Source organism: Diplotaxodon limnothrissa, linkage group LG8 (assembly GCF_057381915.1).
Source record: "Diplotaxodon limnothrissa isolate DT_005_m linkage group LG8, D_limnothrissa_male_GT1.1, whole genome shotgun sequence".
In the NCBI taxonomy this organism is placed as follows: domain Eukaryota; kingdom Metazoa; phylum Chordata; class Actinopteri; order Cichliformes; family Cichlidae; genus Diplotaxodon; species Diplotaxodon limnothrissa.
In genome coordinates this window covers 15,467,006-15,487,471 of record NC_140603.1, presented here as the reverse complement: position 1 = coordinate 15,487,471, position 20,466 = coordinate 15,467,006, and the positions used below count along the sequence as shown (strand labels likewise).

The following is a 20,466-nucleotide window of genomic DNA, read 5'->3' as shown; positions in this document are numbered from 1 at the left end:
CCACTATTTCAAGAATGCTTCAGATAAGAAGGAGATTGGACATTGGACATTGGTCTATAACTAACCAAGACATCAAATCATTGCATTGCTTATTTACACTTTATACACTTTTTTGAAATTGGGGATGTGTCATGTGCTGATAGGTAAAAAGAGTGTGCATTGTCCCTTTCACATAACTGTAAATGTATAGCAGGACCCATTAGCTAACTAGGCTAGTACTAGGCTACAAATAGAAGTATACAGCAACCCCGTCTGTGTCCAAAAGAAACAAACCCTGCCTTTTAGCAACTGCGACTGACATCCAATGATACACCTGCAGCCAGGCTAGTTATTATTACTAATTAAATGCTTAAAAATTGTTGAAATAGGGTTATTATTTTGTATTTCTAGTAAACATTTATTTATTATTAGGTATGAAAATGTTATACTTAAAGAACAAGAATGCAGACATACCAATACAACTCATATATTTAAAGTGTAACTGAACTGAATAAAAGTATTGTGATGCTCATAATGTAACTCTACAGATTACATCAGAATACTTTTTAAAATTCCGTACGTACGTACGTACGTATGTATGTACGTATGTACGTATGTATGTATGTATCTATCTATCTATCTATCTATCTATCTAAAATACATGGCATAGGCTAAATACTTTTCTTTTTTTTTTGCTTTTATAAGCATTGGTAACAGTTCGGTGAGGCTCATGGTGGCAGACTGCAACAGAAGTTGTCAAAAGAACATGAGTGAAGGTGTTCTCCTTGATTTAAAGCGTCATTTAATCAAGTTGAGCTGCAAGGGGAGGGTACCACGTCTGTGTAGAAGAACAGATAGAATAATAAAAGTGAGAGGGACCAATTTTAGCACAAAAAAAGTAATATAAATATTTTTAAAATAAGATTAGGCTAGCTGAGTTTGTATTGAAAGCAATATTGGAATATTGCAGGTTGTTTTGTAATCATACCTCGTGATGCAGGTGGGGGGCGAGGAGGTTTGAATGTGCTTCCTTGTGCTAAAGTATCCACAACCCAGCTGAGGGCACTAGAGCAATAATCCATCTGGAAATAAAGAGCAGAATAACATAAAGCTGTATCTGAGAGAATAGCCATTTTTAAACCTCAAGAAAAACCACTTGAAAAAAGCTATTTTTTTCCTATCTCTGACAACTCATCTCATCCTTTCCTTTCAACCTGTTATGTGGCAGGTCTCATCTGTAGGCATTGGAAAAGCTATTGTGGCCTGTTTCCAAGCAGTGACAGTGGCAAAGCCTGGCCCCTGTTTGCCAGTGCTACATAAAAGCCCTCAGTTCACTTCTTGAATGGCTCTCTTCTCTCAGACACATTTAGAAATTGGTTTTCTTTTCTGCGCTAGATGGTATTGCCTACACAATTTCTTTGCACATGCACGCATTTATACCACTGATTGCACTAAGTTGGTTAGTTTAAGTTCTGCATCTGTTTCTTTCATGTGACATTCTCCAAACCATGAAAGTACTTACTAAAGAATTACTTACCTTCACACAAAATAACTCTTACATCAACCAGGAAACAACTTCACATTATCCAACCTGAAACTGTCTTTTTGCTGTACAGTAGGTATTTTCCCTATGTTTCAACTTCCTCTTAATGTAATTTGCCAACTGCCACCTGCTATGAAGTGCTTTAACCTATATTTAGAATAATTTAACTCTGCAGACATGCCCTTTCACAGCAGCTCCACATATGTATCATGAATGAATCAAAGGGTACAAAATGATAAGTTGGAGCTTCAATTTTACCTGATTCTCCAGAGACCGTAGTCTGTGTTCAAAGTCTCTGCTTTCACTCAGATGTTTAAGCACACCATCTACCCTATATAAACAAAGATACATTTACTTCAGAATGATGGAGTCACACAGTAATAAATAATGCTGCTACAGTGGAGGATGAAGGTGCTCACTTGGCAGACATCCGTTTGAGCCTTTCTGAGTCGCTGCTTTTCTGGATCTTGTTTTGAGCAGTCAGGAAGTCTTCCTTCTGAATCGTTTCCCACGTTGATAATCTGTTAGCTGCCTTTGGTTCCAAGTCTAACACTGATAGAAAAGACCAAGAGTTGAAATGATTACTTTTCAATTTAGTTTTCATGCTTTCATCACTGCTAAACTGAGGTCAGTGAGCAAGTAAACAAAAAGCCTAGTCTTTTAACTTGGCACTGCCATTTTCAGTTAGTAACTGAGTGATAACAGGGCTGGCACTGTTTAACCAAAACCCACAATTACCAAATGAAATTTAGAAGACATTTAAGAAATTACCTAATTCTAATCATGCGTGGATTCCTCACTCAGCATTTGATTTTTTAGAGTTAAGTAACAATAACTTATTAGAGTAACACCCCTGATCCAATACTGACCAAAGTGGTGAATCTTTACAGAGGGCACTTTGCGGATGACCCTCTTGATGAAGAGGTTGATGTGTGAGAGGATAATGAAAGGCGGAGCCAAAGCAGGACGGGAGTGGTACTCAGTAATCAGGTTGTAACGCTGGAACTTCCAGTAGATGTCACTGTGTTCCTGCACTTTAGAGAAAGTGTAGCTGTGTGGATACAAGCAGATCAGAGCCACTGAGTCAAACCATTCAGTTTGTGAATGCAGCCAGAGAAACATAATGACAGACTGGTTCTTTACCTAAACATGGCAATAAGCAGGTTGATGAGCAGGATGTTGGTGACCAGGAGATATACAACTAGCAGAATCACTACCAGCCAGTTACTCTCATGACTTCTACACGGCTCTTCACCGCTCTCAATCAAAGTCACATTGTGTGTACAAGTGATATCCCAGTCCTTGCCCACTGCAATAAATTGGAAAAATAAGAAATGGTTAAAATTATAATAACACTCAATTTCAAATTGCTGTGATGAAAGTAGGTTCCAGGAAACTGCAGCATTTTAAAAGAAATTTCAGCTTTAACACAGATTTTCTTATTTTTATGCCAGTTGCACAAACACATGTACCATCCATCTCTTCCACAGGGATCTGTCCAAAGATGTGCAAGTATGGCCTGTAGAAAACTCTCCGAAAAATGCGATTCGGGTTTGGATCATAGGCGTAGATCAGAGCCTGATTGGCAACTCCATACGCCATGAGCCACACACCCAGGAAGAAGAGGAAGAAGAAGATATCCTTTATCTAAACAAGAGGAAATTGTGATCTTGTTTTAGCCATTATATATGTAAACATAATGAGTGTACCGCAGTTGTAATGCCAACTAATATGGGGCGCTGTTTGTAAAGTGAAACATGCAAAAATTAACGGTAACATTTTTTCACATTTAGCTCAAGACCTTACAAAAACATGTTTTTTGAGTAATTGTTTACAACATTTCGTAAAATATTTGTAACTTTACATATTTAAAACACAATTTTAAATATTAAATCTAAATGTTAAATCTAAATATTATATTTAAATCTAAATGTTAAATCTAAATGTTAAAGGAAACTAAATATTTAGCTAACATGCAAATTCAACGGAAAATATCAAAATAAAAGCTTTACGAAAACCCTCCGGTGCAAAAGTGTGCTAAACACCATGAGCTGCTTCACCTCTTGCCTACCAGCACGTCCAGCCATTTAGCTGAAAACATTGGAAGATCCGTTTTGTCGACCATCCAAAGGTTCAGCAGTAGTGCTCTCTCAGCAGCTGCAGTCTCCACTTCACAATCGCTGCAGCACAAGTCCAGCTAAATCGCTGGACATGCTCGTAGGTAAGAAGTGAAGCAGCTCATGGCATTGAGAAGTGACCATCAGGGGAGAGCAGACACAGGCTGTATCCCAATTTAGGGTCTGCAGCCTTAAAGGCCATTTTAAGGCCGATTACATTACAGCGACGTGACGAAGGCTGTCCCAATTCAAAGGCTGCTCGAAATGCGTCCCTCAAATGCGTCCTTCATTTCCCTGAATTTAAGGGATGTGGCGGTGTAGACTTCGTGGCCCAACATATACCAGACTTCATAGCGCGATGGTGGGTGTGCATAATTTTGCCAAAAAAAATGGTGGAAGCGAGGCGGCCGAAGAGTAAACTTTTAAAAGTACTGAACAATATGTCACTTATTTATGTGCAAATGTTGAATAATGAAGAACATTAAAACATTACCGTTGGCCACAGAGTTATGTGACATTAGCGATGTTAGTACTTTCAGTGTTTACTTAAAGCCTTTACTTTAAAATATACACTGTTCAATAGTCAACCTTAATCTTACAGAGAATGTGATGATTTTATGGATAATTAAAGTCAGTCCACAAATACAACGAGCTGAAAGTCAGTGATGCTGCTCGGTTTGCGGTCCTGAATATCACGGCACAAGCAGGAAGCAGGAAGAGGAGGAGGAAGAGCCAGCAGCAGCTGACACATGGAGAGACTAGACAGACTGTTCCCTGTTTGTGAAGGACTGCTAGAAAAGTTTAAAATAACTAATTGTCTGTCCTGAATCAGTCTTATTAGGTAATGTTCAAATAATTTTATCATTTGTCAGTGTGGGAGAAAGTACTCAGGGCCTTCAGGTTACACAGTATGAAAGGCAGAAACAAGTTTAATATTCAGAAACCTAAAGTATGTATCAGCAGCAGAATGGACCTTGTGGGATTATAATATTATTTTATGCTATGTTATACCCCTAATTAAAGATTGTGAAATTATTATGTAGTTTTAGTTTGCAGTATTCTCCTGAATTAGAAGAAGGTGATAACTATTACATTTGTTAAATTGATTCCTATTACATTAGACTGCTGATTCAGTGTGAATGAATGATATTGTTTATGATGCATTATACTGCTGAGTTATAAGAAATACTGTTTTCAGAGAGTCAGGACCTTGCTTTTTCTGATAGTAGAGGAGACAGAGAGCACATTCCACGGTAGCTTCACCCCCTTCACCACTGTTGTTGAAGGCAGACAAAATAGGGAGCCAAGGCCATAAGTCAGGCTCGCTAGGAGTTAGAAAGAATGTGAATGTTTAGGTTTTTACGACTAGGTGGTGTAGAATAAGGAGGGGATGTTTTTCTCATTATCATTTAATATTTTAATATGGCATTATTAGTTCATCAGAAGTATATAACCAGCTTTGCATTAAACATAAATTGAAGTTTTTGACCTTACATTATTCTTTGCATTACAGTGATGGTGATAACTTTAGTTTGATCTTTTCTTACAGGTACCAGAATAATAACATGATTTTCCATTGCAGATGTAACCATGATCATTCCATACACATTGCAGTTTGTTGCTTATTCTAGAGTTGTGCTCAAGTTAATTAAAGGTTAAAAGCTACAGCCAGCGCGAGTCTGGCTGATCTATGGAGGGCAAAGGCTTTGAGCTTGGAAGGCCGCACGCGCTTACACAGCACTTATAAGATGTTATTCTTGGTGATTTTGTGCTTAGTCATGTTTTAATATGTTTTAAGTAGAAGTAGCTGATCCAGCAATATTCATTTAATATTATATACTTGATTTAGAGCAATACACACTGATGGTCTGAGTAAATGAAAGAGTCCTTGTAGCTGCCATGTTGTGTCTTAGCAGGGTACAGACGGTTCCAGGAGACGGGGGCAGTCAGCGTCTGCCCTTGCGAAGGAGACAATGTTATTCTTTGTGTTAAATAAAATTGTCAACATTGATTGTATTACACCTGTCACTACGCATGAGGGGGCGTTCTAATACCCTGATTTCATAAAACTATGGTGATGTGTTTTTTGAGACGAGATCTGAGACTGTCTGCATACAGTCTCAGATCCATACTGTCGTCATGTAATTTGCCTGATGATTGTACATTAATACAATATGTTGATGATCTTCTCATTGCAGCCCCGTCAGCAGCGGATTGTACAGCGGCGTCGCTCGTTGTGTTGAATAGGTTGGCGGAATGCGGCTTTAAAGTAAAGACAAGCTGCAGTTAGTTCGCCCTGAAGTGACCTTTTTGGGCCGGGTAATCGCACACAAATCAGTGGGTTTGATGAACACACACAGAGACCAAATTCTGACACACCCAAAACCGCGGACTGTGAGAGAAATGCTTTCTTTTCTTGGTTTAACAGGTTACAGCAGGCAGTTCATTCCGGATTATGCAGGCAAAACTGCCCCTTTAAGGGGCCTAATGAAGCAAGTTGGCGTTCGAAACCTTAAGGCTGAGCTGCTTTGGACGCCTGAAGCCGAAGCCGCATTTATTAGGGTAAAACAGGATTTGTCAAGGGCCTCAGATTTAGCCACACCCAATTATGATTTAGTATTTAGTATTTATTTATTTATTGTCATTGTCAAGAACAATGAAATTGCGTTTGGGGCTTCCATACAACCCAAAAAAAAGAAGAAAATAATAAATACCCCTTAAAACCCAAGTGTACATATTTAACCCAGTGTGACTCCAATGCAATAAGACAATCCTTAGCAATAATGTTCGTAGAAATTCAGACAAAGATGAGCCATTCTATTTGGATGTTTCTGAAACAAACTCAGTTGTAAATGGAGTGTTGTTTCAGAAAAAAGGGGGGGGTAGAGATGTGCTCATGTATGTTAGTGTAAAACTACACCCAACAGAAGCAAAGCATCCTACATGCACACAACATGCAGCAGGGGTCGCTAGAATTATCCAAAAAACAGCACATGTAGTGAGAGAACACCCACTAAAAATACTTACTACACATAGTATAGTGGCATACGTGAATTCACAAGCATTTTGTATGTCACCACGGGCACAACAGAGACTGAGCAAAGTCTTAGAGGCCCCAAATTTGACATTTACACATGAAGGAATTAACATGGCAGATTTAATGGGTGTAGGGGAACCACATGACTGCGCCAAAAGAGCACAGATTGAGGAAAAGATTAGAGAGGACCTGAAGGCCGAACCCATACCGGGAGCTGAGGACTGGTTCACCGATGGATGTTGCCACCGAGACGAAGGAGGACTGAAAGCAGGGTATGCGGTGGTTTGCAGAGTAGAAGGAGATTATCAGGTCAGAGAGTCAGGAAGGATTGAGGGAAAGCAGTCGGCCCAGAGAGCTGAAGTGATAGCCCTAGCTCGAGCTTTGAGACTAGCCAAGAACAGGAGAGTGAACATCTACACCGATTCGGCATATGCGTTTGGAGCAGCGCATGTGGAGCTGCCTCAGTGGAAAAGAGCAGGATTCAGAACAGCAACCAATGCACCTATTTCCCACAAACATGAAATGGAGGAACTGGAAAAGGCCTTGGCTGACCCAGAGGAGGTGAGTATTATAAAATGCAAAGCTCACTCCCAAGGAACCAGCATGGTGGAAAAAGGAAACCAGAGAGCGGACGAAGCCGCGAAGGAGGCCGCAGGCTACAAAGGACGGAGACAAATGATACAGGTAACTCCAGAAGAGGAGATATCTGTTGACCTGATTGAGGAAGTCAAACAGGCCCAGGAGGAGGCATCCCCAGAGGAAAAGGGGGTGTGGAAAAACAAAGGAGCCTGGCAGGATGGACATTTGTGGAGGGGGCCAGACGGGCGCCCCGTGCTGACAGCCAAAATGGCAGAACAGAAGGTGGATGAAGCCCACGGACTCGCCCACGTGGGGATAGCCCAGATGGAGAGAAACTTGTGTCATTGGTGGCATCCTGAGCTGCGAGGAATGATAAGGGAGAAGGCCAGGATGTGCTTAATCTGTGGGGCACACAATCCTAAGCCAGCAATAAAACCGGAAGTGGGTAAGTTTCGGCCCCCTGAGAGGCCGGGAGAGGAGATTGTTATTGATTTCACTGATATGATTGATTCCGGGCCTGGCGGTGTAAGATATTTGTTAGTATGTGTAGATGCTCTGACCGGCTGGCCAGAGGCCTGGGCTACAAAAAAGGAGGATGCTAGGACTGTCATTAAGTGTTTAATCAATCATTACATTCCTCGTCATGGGTTCCCCAAAAGAATTAGATCAGATAATGGAACCCATTTTAAAAATCAAGATTTGGCAAGAGTAGAAAAAATGTTGGGCGTCCAGCATAAATTTGGAACGGTCTATCATCCTCAGTCTCAGGGAAAAGTAGAAAGAATGAACCTAAATTTGAAAAACAAATTGGCAAAAATCTGCGCGCAAACAGGGCTAAATTGGGTCGCAGCCCTGCCGGTTGCGTTGATGACCATAAGATGTTCTGTTAATCAATCCACAGGTTTTACACCATACGAGCTGCAAACCGGGAGACAGTTTCCGGCACCTTGGACGGTGGGCTCGGTTGAACGGGACAAAAAGGGGAACCGGTCCCACGCAGACTACTGGAACGAGTTAAAGGCGCTTGTGTCCAGTTTCACAAAACAGGCGGCTGGTGAAGGGCCCACAGGAGAAGGAGAGGTCCCGGACGCGAAAACAGTGTGGCTGAGAGTCATCAAACGCAAGTGGAAGGAGCCCCGCTGGACTGGTCCATATGAGGTATCGGCTCAGACGGCGACAGCGGTCCAACTGAAGGGGAAAGGCGACACCTGGTATCACTGGACGCAGTGCGCGGCCGCGCACGAGGGCTTGGTGGGGAAGGATCAATCTCCACCCAACACAGGTGAAATTGAGAGGCAGAATAAACCCTCACACCTGTGCAACGGGCCGACCGGTGGTCTACCCGGAAGGTCGAAGAAAGAAGAGCAGCCTAGGAGGAGATCGCCGCGCCAACGAAAAGGAGCGGTACCACACTGAACACTTAGAACAAGAGAGAGGCTCTGATAAAGGGCTGTCCATCTCCCACGTGTGTGATCATTAAATCATCGTTTGACTCAACCCGACCGGACCAGTGTTGTTATTGTGGGTTTTTCCTCTGGTGTCCATCCCCAATATTTTGAACCTTAACAGTGGGGACCAAAAGAGGCTATAAGAGCTTGAGTAACCCTCCACCAGTTTGAGATTTGCTGTGACCCTCTTCATGCATGTCTCCCCATCCGGATGGTTTGTGCTCTTAAAGTGTTGAATTGTATGGAATAAAGGATTGTTGAGCATCTATACACCGAGTACTGTCCTTCCTTCAGCCCAAAGATCGAAAGAATTGGGAGGATTTAACAACCTAAAATAAATGTTTGTTTCAGTTCTATGAAGCTTTGAGTATTTTGTATTAGTAGCACTGCTGTGTTTGTTGTATCAACGAATAATGATTAATATAATGACTATAATATTAGCCATATTATAATTATATTAACAAAGTGAGATGACTTTAGTCTCATGATCAACATTAGTTAGTAAATAACAATTAGCTAATCTTGAAATGACTGTTGAGTACAGAAATGAACCCCAACAATCATGTTTTACAGTCCTGTGGTCTCAGCCTCAGATACTTATCAAATCTCACAAAGCTCATGTAGAAATTTATTTATTTTGGTATTCCCATTGATCCTTACAATAAATTTGCATGTTAGCTAAATATTTAGTTTCCTCTAACATTTAGATTTAAATATAATATTTAGATTTAATATTAAACATTTAGATTTAATATTTAAAATTGTGTTTTAAATATGAAAAGTTACAAATATTTTAGGAAATGTTGAAAAAAATTACTCGAAAAACCATGTTTTTGTAAAGTTCTGAGCTAAGTGTGGAAAAATGTTGCCGTTAATTTCAGCATGTTTCACTTTACAAACGGTGCCCCATAAACTGATGGTAACTTTCTCACCATCTTTCCTACAATGATGATTTTTGGCCCCAACTGCTTGTGAATGGCAAAAATGTGAATAAGTCGAAGGGTGAAGACCATGTAGTCCAAACAAAGCATATCCCGGCCAAATTCATGTGACAAGTGGAACATCCTGTAACACAAGCACAGTTAAGCTGAATCAGTAAGGTAGCAGCACCACCTGGTGGCAAACCTGTAAAATTTGTTTTTTTTAAAGGAGAAAATATTTTAAATTTAAGTGACGAAAAGTTCTGGGGGAAGATGAAAGGAAATTATTTATGCCACGTTACATCCATAGACACAAACTAAGGACAGCACTTATACAAATGTTACAATTTGCAATGACAAAGCTTCATTCAAGTTTTTTTTTCAATAATCCAGCATTAACATTTATTATTTTTTATTTCTTGTCCATACCTGCAAATTAGTACTATAATGAACAGGCTGATGGCAGTGAGGTCACATTTATTCCACACATCCTTAATGTAGAGTCTGAACCTTTGACGCCAAGTCATCGTCCCCAAAAAAATTGTCTTGAAGAAGAAGATAAAAGTTAAAACAAGTAGAAAAAAGCTATACCAAACTATAAACAGGTGACATGTATCCAAACACAGAAAACCACTCTCTATGTGCTGTTGTCATTTTAAAGACCAAGTAAAAATCCAACAGGAATAAGATTTGAATTTATGTGATTTCTTTTAATCTTCAGTGCATTTGTTAAGTTATATGAAATCAGTAACAACCATTAAAATCTAATATTTTTTTTGTGACACAGGAGCATGTTAACCACAGTATTGCAATAGCACTTTGGGAATAGTTCAGTTATTATTTTCAATTCTTCCCTTTACATTTTCTATAGCTACCAAAATTGTCTGGATATAAAGTTCTAAGTAAGACGTGTCTCTTCACTCACCTGTCGTATCTCCTCACAAACGATGGTGAATACCCAGAAGTACAACACACACTCAGCAGCACCTGGACCTGAGGGTGGTGGGGGCTTGAAATCAGCCAACAGCACGTAGGCGAAAAACAAGAGAAACAGGAAGTACATCAGGACGTTGCCCAGAAAAGAGGTGACCGGTGCAAACCAGAACTGACACCAGCGTGACACTATGAATGGACGCTGTGGTGGTCGGTAAGGTACACCTGTATCAAGGATTATAAATACAGATTGGAAAGTGAGTAAAATGACAGCATATAGAGACAAGAATCATTTCTTTAGTCAGGCTTTCTTCTTGTAGTGAGTAACAACACTTATTCAAAGATGACTTTTTAAACAGGACTCACCTTTAATAGTACCACTCCTGTGAACTTCTGAATCAACGTCACTGCTGTAAGAAAAATAAAATTGATTTAATTATTAGACTTTAGCTAATGGAAATCAATAACATAAAGACAACAAACTGATGTTCTACAGATTAACACTGAAGAGTGCAAGTAGAAATATTACTGGTGTTTGATTTCAGCGAAAGAGAAGACGGTGGTCCCATAGAGACTGTTAGTGTCCTGGTCTGGCCCATCCTCATTAGGAATTCCTTCCTCCTCTTCCAACTGATTATCTTGTTTTCTATGAGGTAAAATAAGAGGTAAAGGTTTAAAAAATACCAAATAAAATTCCAAGCCTTTCATCTGAAAAAAAAAGAGAATTTTACCTGAAAGAGATGAGATTGGTGTAGCAGAGGATGGGGCAGAAGAAAGTGAGCAGGAGCTTCCAGACCTCTGTTTTCCTCTTCATATCACCCCACCAGATATGGGAGAGCAGAGACTGGAAGAAGACAGAAAAGCAGTCCTTATCCATCAACAGCAGCTCACTGGCTAAACATGAAGTTAGGATGTGTTATTTTTTGAAGCATCACGCCATTTTTACTTTGTACTGAATTCATTTATAATTCAAATGATTGTACTGTTGTGTATTACATGGTCTCATTCAATGATAGTGTATATTTATAGATTTGATTGTATACAATCAAATCTATGGTCATTGTATACAATGACCTAAATAAGTAAGCGTTAATAAACAGAAAATGTTCAATATTTTTTCATGCAAATATGACAGCTTTTTTGGATAGCGTTTTTATGTTTATTAACATCTGTTATTTATATGTTTAAAATAAAGATTTGATACTTCAGATTGAATGCCCATGTACTATTGGAAATTACATTAACGGGGCTGGGATGAGAGAGGAAAATCCTGTAGATGACGTCAGTCTTGGCGGCAAAAAAACAGCATATTAGGTTAAAAACGTTACAGAGGACCAGGGATAGAGGAGGACTGCTGTGATTGCGGCCATTCCCCAACTCTCTGTGGGTGAACTCTGTACTCATGGCCATTAATCAGGGGTCTTTTGATCAGTGGTTGTTGGTAAATGGTCATGACAATTTGCATATCAATGATCATGAAAGTGATGATGACCTGATGATACACTGTCAGTCAGTGGTGCCAGTTTCGTTAGAAGTCAATTAGATGAGTGACAAAATATTTCTCTCACTGAAAACGCTACAACTAAATGAATAGAATCAACTTTTGGGATTTCCTTACCTGGATGATTCAAAATGCGTTAAGACACTTATGAACACAAGCGCGTTCATACACACAGGTGTGATCACAGGTGCTCACGGACACACACTATCTTGGGCTGCTGCCTCTAAATATATTTTATATCATTAGTACTGTAAGCTGCTCTGTAACTTTGTCATTTTTATTCATGCACATGTTGGTTGTTGCTATGGTTTTCTGCTGTATTTTATTTATTCCATCCCTCTGTATCCCTCTTCTTCTCATCTATTTTTCTCTCCCTCTCTTTCTGTTAACCCTCTTCCAATCTTCACTTTCTTTCTCTTTTCTTTCTGGTCACCCATAGCAAATGCCAACATGTTTGAATTGTGAAAATTGTTTGCCATTTTTTGGCCTTCAGACAACAGTTCTGATCGCTAAACTGCCGTACAGGGCAGGGGGAGAAAAATCACACGAATGAAAGAGGTTAAAAACTGAACACACCTGTACGCCATCGTTACTGAAGAAAAGCCGAGCGTCAGCACTCACGCCCATCTGAAGACAGGTGCTGTGACCCCAGACAGGAGACTTCCTAATTAGCAGGGTGAAGGAACGGTGTTCATTACTCCGATAGCAAGAGCTGAAGATATCTGAGGTAAAGTGGACAAAAGACATGACATTCAAGTTTATTTCTATAGTGTCAGTTTACAAATCACCTAAAGGTGCTTTGTGTTGTATGGTAAACTTCAGTTTGCAACTCCCTGTGAGCAAGCACTCTGAGATCTTTGACAAGGCCTATTTTTTCAAGCTCAAGCATGTGAGGAGAGGGCTTTAACTCTGGATTTAACAGGCAGCCAATGAAGAACCTAATATGAGAGGCATGGCCTCTCTTTCTCTAGTCCCTGGTTAGTACTCATCTGAAAGGTTTTTAGGACAACTTAATAATAATGAATTACAATAGCCCAACATAGAGGTAATAAATGCATGAACTAGTTTTTCAGTATCTGTTTTTCAGAAAAGCTTTTTCTAATTTTAGAGATACTGTGCAAATGCAAGAAATTAGTCCAGCATATTTGTCTAATATGCTGGTAAAAAAGACTGTCACGTGTCACTGGAGGCCCTGGCAATCAGATTCAGACTAAGGAGTTGGTTAGACACCAAGATTTTTAGGGCCAAGAACAATAACCTCTCTTTTGTCTGAATTTAGTTGCAGGAAATTAGGCATCATCCAAGTCTTTTTGTTTCTAAGCCATTCCTGAAACTAATTACTGTGTCATCTGGCTTCATGGATTGATAAAGCTGGGTATCATCTGGATATCAGTGAAAATCAGTCAGAAACATTTGAATTCTCAAGAACAAGCAGTGTTGGGACTAACGCGTTATTAAATAACGCGTTACAATAACTACGTTATTATTGTGGTAACGAGCACGGTAACTAGTTATTATGCCAAAACCAGGAACGCGTTAGTCGTTACTAGGATTTAGAAAGGGTCGTTACTCGTTACTTCGTGTGGTGGCTATCGCGGAGCTTCCACAGATTCAGTAATATTAGCAAGTGGTGGAGGCCAGCAGTTGGAGGAGGGAAAGGGACACAGAAGGAAATGAGACCCGAGGCGGCCGCCGGTCCAAGTGTGAACTGAACTTCAGGTAAGAAGTTATGACCTGCAGTCTCTCTGGGTCAGATATAAACCAAGTTTAGGTGGAGTTTATTTTCGTTATTCTGACTTTTTCCGTACTGCGTGCTAGCTAGCATGACGGAGTTTCTATACAGCTGGGTGGGTGCTATGTTACTGATGTTGAACTTTATTTTGTTCATAAGTTATTAGAGTTGCCAACCGTCCCGTCTGGTATTCAGAGAAAATATTACGCGTTTCTTATTGAGGTGAAAAGGAACAGTTTGTCCCGTAATTCAGCTACAATGAAAAAGGCACAAAGCTGGAGTTATTCTGTGTTTACGCTGCACAGCTGCCTCTTCTTCTTTCATTCTCCCCCCTCCCTCTCCTGTTTCTACTTCAATCATGAAAACTGATCAATGATCAGCTGATCGGCTCTCTTGTTTGTTTATCGCCCACTTTGCGCCAGAAAGAGGAAACCAGCGGATGTCGCGCTAAACAACAGCAGCATGTTTAAGCTTGATCAGCTGTTGTTAGAATTTATTTAATATTAATTTCTAGTATCAGCTGATGTTTGCTGGTCATGATATGGTTTGGTTATCTGGTGAGAGGGAAACATGAAGATGAAACCAGGAGATGTCCTTACTGGATCATCAGAGCTGAAGAGGTGATGGAGAAACAGGTTTACCTTTTAGGTGGCATGAATGAGTTGAAGTTATGAACTGTTTCTGAGAGACAAATAACACCAGGATCCTTTTCTAAGTAGCTGACAGCTGGTAACTGTGCAGGGGCGGGTCTAGCAAAGTGTTGCCAGGGGGGCAGGTAGGGCATTAACAGGGAATGGGGGGCACAAAGAAATACTTTTCTTTTTATTCTCATTTAAAATGTCTCGCTTTTAAAAAATAATTATCTGAATCTTACAACAAACAATTGATAGATTGATGCATATATACCATCAAAACAGTGTACATCACTGTCACAACAGTGTTTATTTTCATTCAAAGGCTGTATGATTTTTCCTATAATGGCGGCCGGTCTCTAGTCAAAATGCCCGGGCCAATTTTTTTGTCCCAGTCCAGCCCTGTATGCAGCTCATCTGCAGTCTGGTGTTACCTACATCTTCCTTTTAAGAAGGCAGAATTTCCGAGTTCTGAGTACAATCGAAAGCACCACGACTGCAGTTTTTGTGTTGATGTAAAAGGCGCACATGACGCTGTGACGTAGGCTAGAATCATGGCAGCAGTCAATGACGGTCCAGGCATGGGATTTCTCTCGTGGAAATATGCACATTATCTTTTCCTTTCTATTGGTAGGTGGCACAGTGCACTGTGGCAAGTAAGCAAGCTAGAAGACTGGCAAAGTTATGGAAGAAACACATTAACAAGAGAATTCTGAGTAAAACCAAAGTTACTTTCCCTAGTAACTAGTTACTTTGAAAGTAACGAGTAACTTGAAGTAACTGAGTTACTTTTGAGAGAAGTAACTAGTAATGTAACTCAGTTACTATTTTAAAGTAACTTACCCAACACTGAGAACAAGACATGGATGATTGCAAACGAGACATGAAAAAAAAATTCTGCTCGTTTTCTCCTGATCTAGTTAAGCTACTCTGTGAGTGAAATGTGTCATTGGCAAAGGCCAGGAGAACTAACCTGCATACTAATTAGCTGCTTTTCAGGCAGCTGTGCAATACAGGCTCAGTCGCCATTAGAAAAGCCAAAGCTGAGCATGTTCTTGTGGAGGCTTGAAATGATCTCCAAACCCCTTTCATTTTTTGAGACAATAAAATCCTTGTCTGGTAATACTACTGACATAGAGCTTCCCCCATTTACTGTCTCTTCCCACTCCCAGTAGGGCTGGGCCTCAACCAATTGTTCTTAAAACTGAAGAAGCTTCTTGGACGAGAGGTGAAACGCCTTCGAGAAACTTTAAAAAGTCCAGATGCTTTTCTTTCCAAGCTCCTAGGCAAAGCATGTGTGGTCGGTGGCCGCGGTCCCAAGACAACTGGGGCTCTGCACCAGCAGATGGATAGAACAGCTTATCTTTAAACAAAGCATTGCTTTGCAGATGAGTGTTTTACAAGTACCCTTTCAATAATTTTTGAGATAATAGGAAGGTTGGTGTTGTCCAACAATTAGCTGGGTCAAGTAATGACTATTAGAACAATCATTTAATTACTGTCACCTTAAAGGCCTGTGGTACATAGACAATTCATAGAAAACATCAAAGAATGAATTAATGCAGATGCTACTCTTTGGACAATCCCACTCTCAGGAATCCTGCCCATGTTGGTCACTTTAAACCACTTCAAGGTCACTTTGAATCACTCAACTGTAAATTGTAAACTTAGACTGTTATTGATCCTTTTTACCCTAATTTTAAAGTGTATATTTATTTTATATATTTATTTCTTATTCTTCTTGTATTTATTGTTTTTTGTTTGTTTTTTTTCACTGAATGGAACTGCACTATATATAGCAGAGATGACAATAAAGTTTACTTTGACTTTGACTAATGGTTGAACTTCTTTCAACACTCTTGTAAGAATGGGGTCTAATGAATACATAATAAAGGAATAACTGAGGATAAAACGTCTACATAAATATTTGTAGTATTCAACACAGATATTGATGTTTGTGAGATGTTTATGAACCTTTATATTTTTTCTCTAATGCTTAAAATGAGAGAATTTTAATTTTTACGTATTCCTTTAAAGCTTAAGGAATACTGAGGAATACTAACAGAGCTGTGACTCTTTGTCAGACTGGCTACAGTGCTGAAAAGAAATCAGGAGTTCAGTATTTTCTTCAATAACTCATGAATAGTAAGAGCTTTATGGAGGGATTTTACAGAGCATCAAACTAAACAAAGTGCTTAAAAAGTTTTGAGATGCCATTTCCTAGGAATGTAAAACCATTGACAAGATAATTAACCTCTGTGGGAGTCACTCTGGGTTAAAGAAGACAACGGTGGAGGAATTTTATCCTTAATCTTAATTACAGCTCATTCTGGAAGACTGCAATTAAATTATTAGTTACTGCTGTGTAAAGAGTTAGATAGGTTTTGCTACAATTGTGTTACAACAGATGTTAAAAGAAAAATTCAAAGGACATGTAATAAAACTATTACAAAACTAGATAATAAATAATCACACCATGAGCCAGGTTCTCAAACTTCTGGGCCAGTTCTTTCATGGAGAGTTTGGTTTCAGTTTCTTCGTCAAGTTTGGACAGTTCTCTGAGTATTTTACAGCCACCAAGAGCACTCAGGACTGCCTCACCTGCCTGGAAAGGAAAGCAGCAAATTATGTACTTTCTGCAAAGAAACAGGTGCAAAAAGTTAATTCATTGTATCTAATATTGTCTGTTTCATTATCTCAGTTCTTTCTTTAGAACTGAGATAATGAAAGTAGTCTGAGTGGTAATGCAGACACATACAGCCATTAACATATTTACTTGCTGCACGAAGTCTAAGCTGGTGATACTTGCAATTCACTTAAAGGTACTATATAAAAGTATTTTATATTTTTAGTTCTAAATGCTTTTATTTACTGCAAGCTGGATAGAAACTTTAAGTAGAAGCCCACTTAAATCCTACTTAAAGCCCTGGGCTTGCTGTAATTAAATGTAAATGCTTAAATGTAGCATGTTAAAATGCACAATCACAATTGAATTTGATTGTTATATAGTAATAATTTACTTATAGATTAAGATTTAAAATTATGATATACATTTAACACAATCAACGCTTACATCATAAAATAATCATTAAAAATATATTGTAATTAACTGACTCCAACAACTTTCACATGTTACCATGAGCACCTAGCTGTGTCACTTCATTTCACCTGAAAATTGATGTTTTTATTCAAATAAATATCTGTTCATCCATTCATACACCGAGGACTCTGTAGTATATAAATCAGTATAAGAGGATTTTTTAAATTTAATTTAATTAAATTTAATTTTTTTCTTCTGGAAAAGCACCACTCCTTAACTAATAACAATGCAGAAACAAGCTGTAGTTTGATTATTGGGGATTTCAAACCAGCTGAACACAAGTAAAATCCTTTTTGCAGTTTGTCTCAGAACCTTTACCATCTCCCAGAAATAAAGGGCCATCTCACTGCGGTTTTGCAGTACAGCCCAGAGGAAGAGTGAAGCCCAGGGATGAGGGCAGGGCAGGTCCTGATACATGCAACGTCCACGCAGAACCTTACTGGCACGCTTTGATGAATGAAGAAAAGAATGCTCATTAGCACGTCAATAATTTAAAAAAAAGAAAAAAGAAATCCTATAACCACAAGTACACTCTGTGTGCATGTTCTGAAAAGTTCAGAGTACCTTCAGAGACATCCTTTTGGATGAAGTGAACTGAAAGCCCAAAGCTTTGTAGTAGAAAGGCTGGCAGACATCACCCATTAACAGCTCCAGGACCTCTGACACCTGAGGAAACACGTGGGTGGGACAATAAGCACAACAGTGTCAGGTTTTCTTCACATTTGTAATGAATCAATTTAAGCCTAATTAATGAGAAAGGACAGAATATCTTTGATTACAAAATTCACCTCAAAAAGGGTGACCTCCTTCACTGGTCTGCTCTGATTGTTATCTGTCGCCACTTTTGAGGATGAATTCTGTTGTTCTGATGGTGAGTGACGCTCCACCATTGCCAGCCGCTCTGCTAGGCAGCGCTGTAGCAGCTGATATAGTAAGCTCCCATCTGGCACAGAGCGATAAAGGGTTTCCAGCCTGCCATAAGTTAGGTACTCCAGGATATTCAAACCATTCTCAATGAAAAGCCGAACAAACTGGGGCTTGTTGTTGATCAGCGCATCTGTCATTGAGTCCTCCAAATCTTCATACTGTTTAATTGGAGGAAGGAGATCATGTTTTAGGACAGGTCAATATTTTTTATGCCAAATATTTCTCTAAAAATCAGAATTAAACAGTTTTTCAGTCAAAGGTGTTTAAATAGGCTGTATAATGTAATGTTATGTATGAATTCTTCTTTCAGTGCAACATCTGGTTGGTGTCTTTTTCCCTCCTCACCTTCCACTGGATGTCTCCATTGAAGAGTTCAGTCTTGGCAATGTCAACCCTGTTCCACGTTACTGCTAGTTTCAGCTCATCAGTATAAGGATTGTCCTCAGCTGATGATTGTTGCTTACTTGCTAAAAAAGACAAACATAACATAAAAATTAAAATATGGATTAAAAGTTAATGTTATGACTCTTTTGCAAAATTACAGGCTACTTACATACCTCCCACAAGTGTTTTAAGCAGGACTGTGTCAAAGTCATTTGGACTCTCGTGCTCTCCGTGGTAGACTGTAATCAAATGTCTGTTCTGGTAAATGCTCAAAGCCTGGAGACAGAAGATGGGAAGGGAACAGGAATGACAGAGACATGATTACAAAATGTTTTAGAAAAAGATTAAAGAAAAGACTTGTTCTTTTTTTTTTATTAAACTGCAAGAAACAGGTCAAACACAGTTTACTATGGACATGTGATAGTTAAAGCAAAAGATTCTGGAGTTAATCTTCCCATATTCAACTTTTTATTAAATAAAAAACTGTTAAGTACAGTTTATGACCCGACCAGATCCACTTCGGCTTTGTTCAGTTCCCACCTTATTACATCTAGACCTGGACTGGACTTCTTTAACTTGCTTGAAGACCTTTCACCTCTCATCCAAGAAGCTTCTTGAGTTCTAGGGTCAAATGGTGGAGAGTCCCAGATTTAAACTCTGTGGGACTGCCCCTTCCAAGACGCCTTAATGCTCACTTACATCCTGGGCCATCCTACCTCAGAAAATCACATGATAGGGTGGGGCTAGGTTTCACAATGAGCTCACCAGAAACACTGGCTGATTGTGGCTAGAGATGGCACGATACCACTTTTTTATGTCCGATACCGATATCATAAATTTGGATATCTGCCGATACCGATATGAATTTGATATAGTGTGTTTTTTAATCAATAAAACTGTTTTTTTAATATATTGCTGTATTTTGTATAAGTTCATACTCAAGTTTAAATAAACAACAACACTAAAGCTATTCTGTTATACCTGTATGTAAAAAAATACACTGCACCCAAAATATTTCATAGTTCAACAATACTGATCAATCTAATAAACTTAAACCTACTCCATCCTTCCTATTCTGGTATTTTAAAGAGTACTTAGCAGAAATATTAAGCAACCTAACTAATAGGGTTGCAAACTCCCAGCAAAAAAAAATAGGGAACCACCCCCCACCCTCCACCTCATGATGCTTAATCGACGTAATCAACTTTAATTTGATGCAGTGTGGAAAAAAAATTTAAAATTATTTTTCAAGAATAATTAAATAGATTCAACATCTTTCTTCAACAGAATTGCAGACTGCACAGATGGTACCTTCCCAAAGGAAAAAGTACTATAGCTTACTAGGGTATATTAGACTTAACATTTACTATATACAGTAATGGACTTCTATATATTTTACATAAGATTAAAACTTTGGGTGTAAGATTCAGATAATTATTGATTAAAAGCTAGACATTTTAAATGAGAATGAGAAAGAAAAGTATGTCTTTGTGCCCCCTTTTCCCTGTTAATGCCCTATCGGCCCCCCTGGCGAAACTTTGCTAGATCCGCCCCTGCACAGCTACCAGCCGTCAGCTGCGTAGAAAAGGATCCTGGTGTAGAAAGTAATATTAAATAAATTCTAACAACAGCTT

General features: G+C 39.2%; 3 protein-coding genes across 3 annotated transcripts in view; 2 read left to right on the top strand and 1 right to left on the bottom strand.

The window, feature by feature from the left end:
- The window catches only part of LOC146626563 (receptor-type tyrosine-protein phosphatase H-like), a 447,591-nt gene that overhangs the window by 234,335 nt on the left and 192,790 nt on the right, over nt 1-20,466 (top strand). The window lies entirely within an intron of this gene.
- Nucleotides 786-20,466, bottom strand: part of LOC146626578 (transient receptor potential cation channel subfamily M member 4-like) — a 30,411-nt gene continuing 10,730 nt past the window's right edge. Inside the window, exons 9-28 of the mRNA XM_085361335.1 lie at nt 19,006-19,108; nt 18,794-18,915; nt 18,310-18,606; nt 18,086-18,187; nt 17,840-17,968; nt 16,897-17,026; nt 12,634-12,779; nt 11,288-11,400; nt 11,086-11,202; nt 10,923-10,966; nt 10,549-10,781; nt 10,053-10,168; nt 9,636-9,768; nt 2,995-3,169; nt 2,666-2,831; nt 2,392-2,573; nt 1,942-2,074; nt 1,781-1,853; nt 968-1,061; nt 786-817 (exon numbers count right to left, since the gene is read on the bottom strand). Of these exons, the coding sequence (XP_085217461.1) occupies nt 786-817; nt 968-1,061; nt 1,781-1,853; nt 1,942-2,074; nt 2,392-2,573; nt 2,666-2,831; nt 2,995-3,169; nt 9,636-9,768; nt 10,053-10,168; nt 10,549-10,781; nt 10,923-10,966; nt 11,086-11,202; nt 11,288-11,400; nt 12,634-12,779; nt 16,897-17,026; nt 17,840-17,968; nt 18,086-18,187; nt 18,310-18,606; nt 18,794-18,915; nt 19,006-19,108 (2,640 nt within the window). The remainder of the gene's footprint in view (nt 818-967; nt 1,062-1,780; nt 1,854-1,941; nt 2,075-2,391; nt 2,574-2,665; nt 2,832-2,994; nt 3,170-9,635; nt 9,769-10,052; nt 10,169-10,548; nt 10,782-10,922; nt 10,967-11,085; nt 11,203-11,287; nt 11,401-12,633; nt 12,780-16,896; nt 17,027-17,839; nt 17,969-18,085; nt 18,188-18,309; nt 18,607-18,793; nt 18,916-19,005; nt 19,109-20,466) is intronic.
- LOC146626579 (uncharacterized) lies at nt 7,500-8,671 on the top strand. The gene is made up of 2 exons (XM_085361365.1): nt 7,500-7,700; nt 8,157-8,671. Exons 1-2 carry the CDS (start codon nt 7,523-7,525, stop codon nt 8,669-8,671), a joined length of 693 nt encoding a protein of 230 aa, XP_085217491.1. The 5' UTR covers nt 7,500-7,522.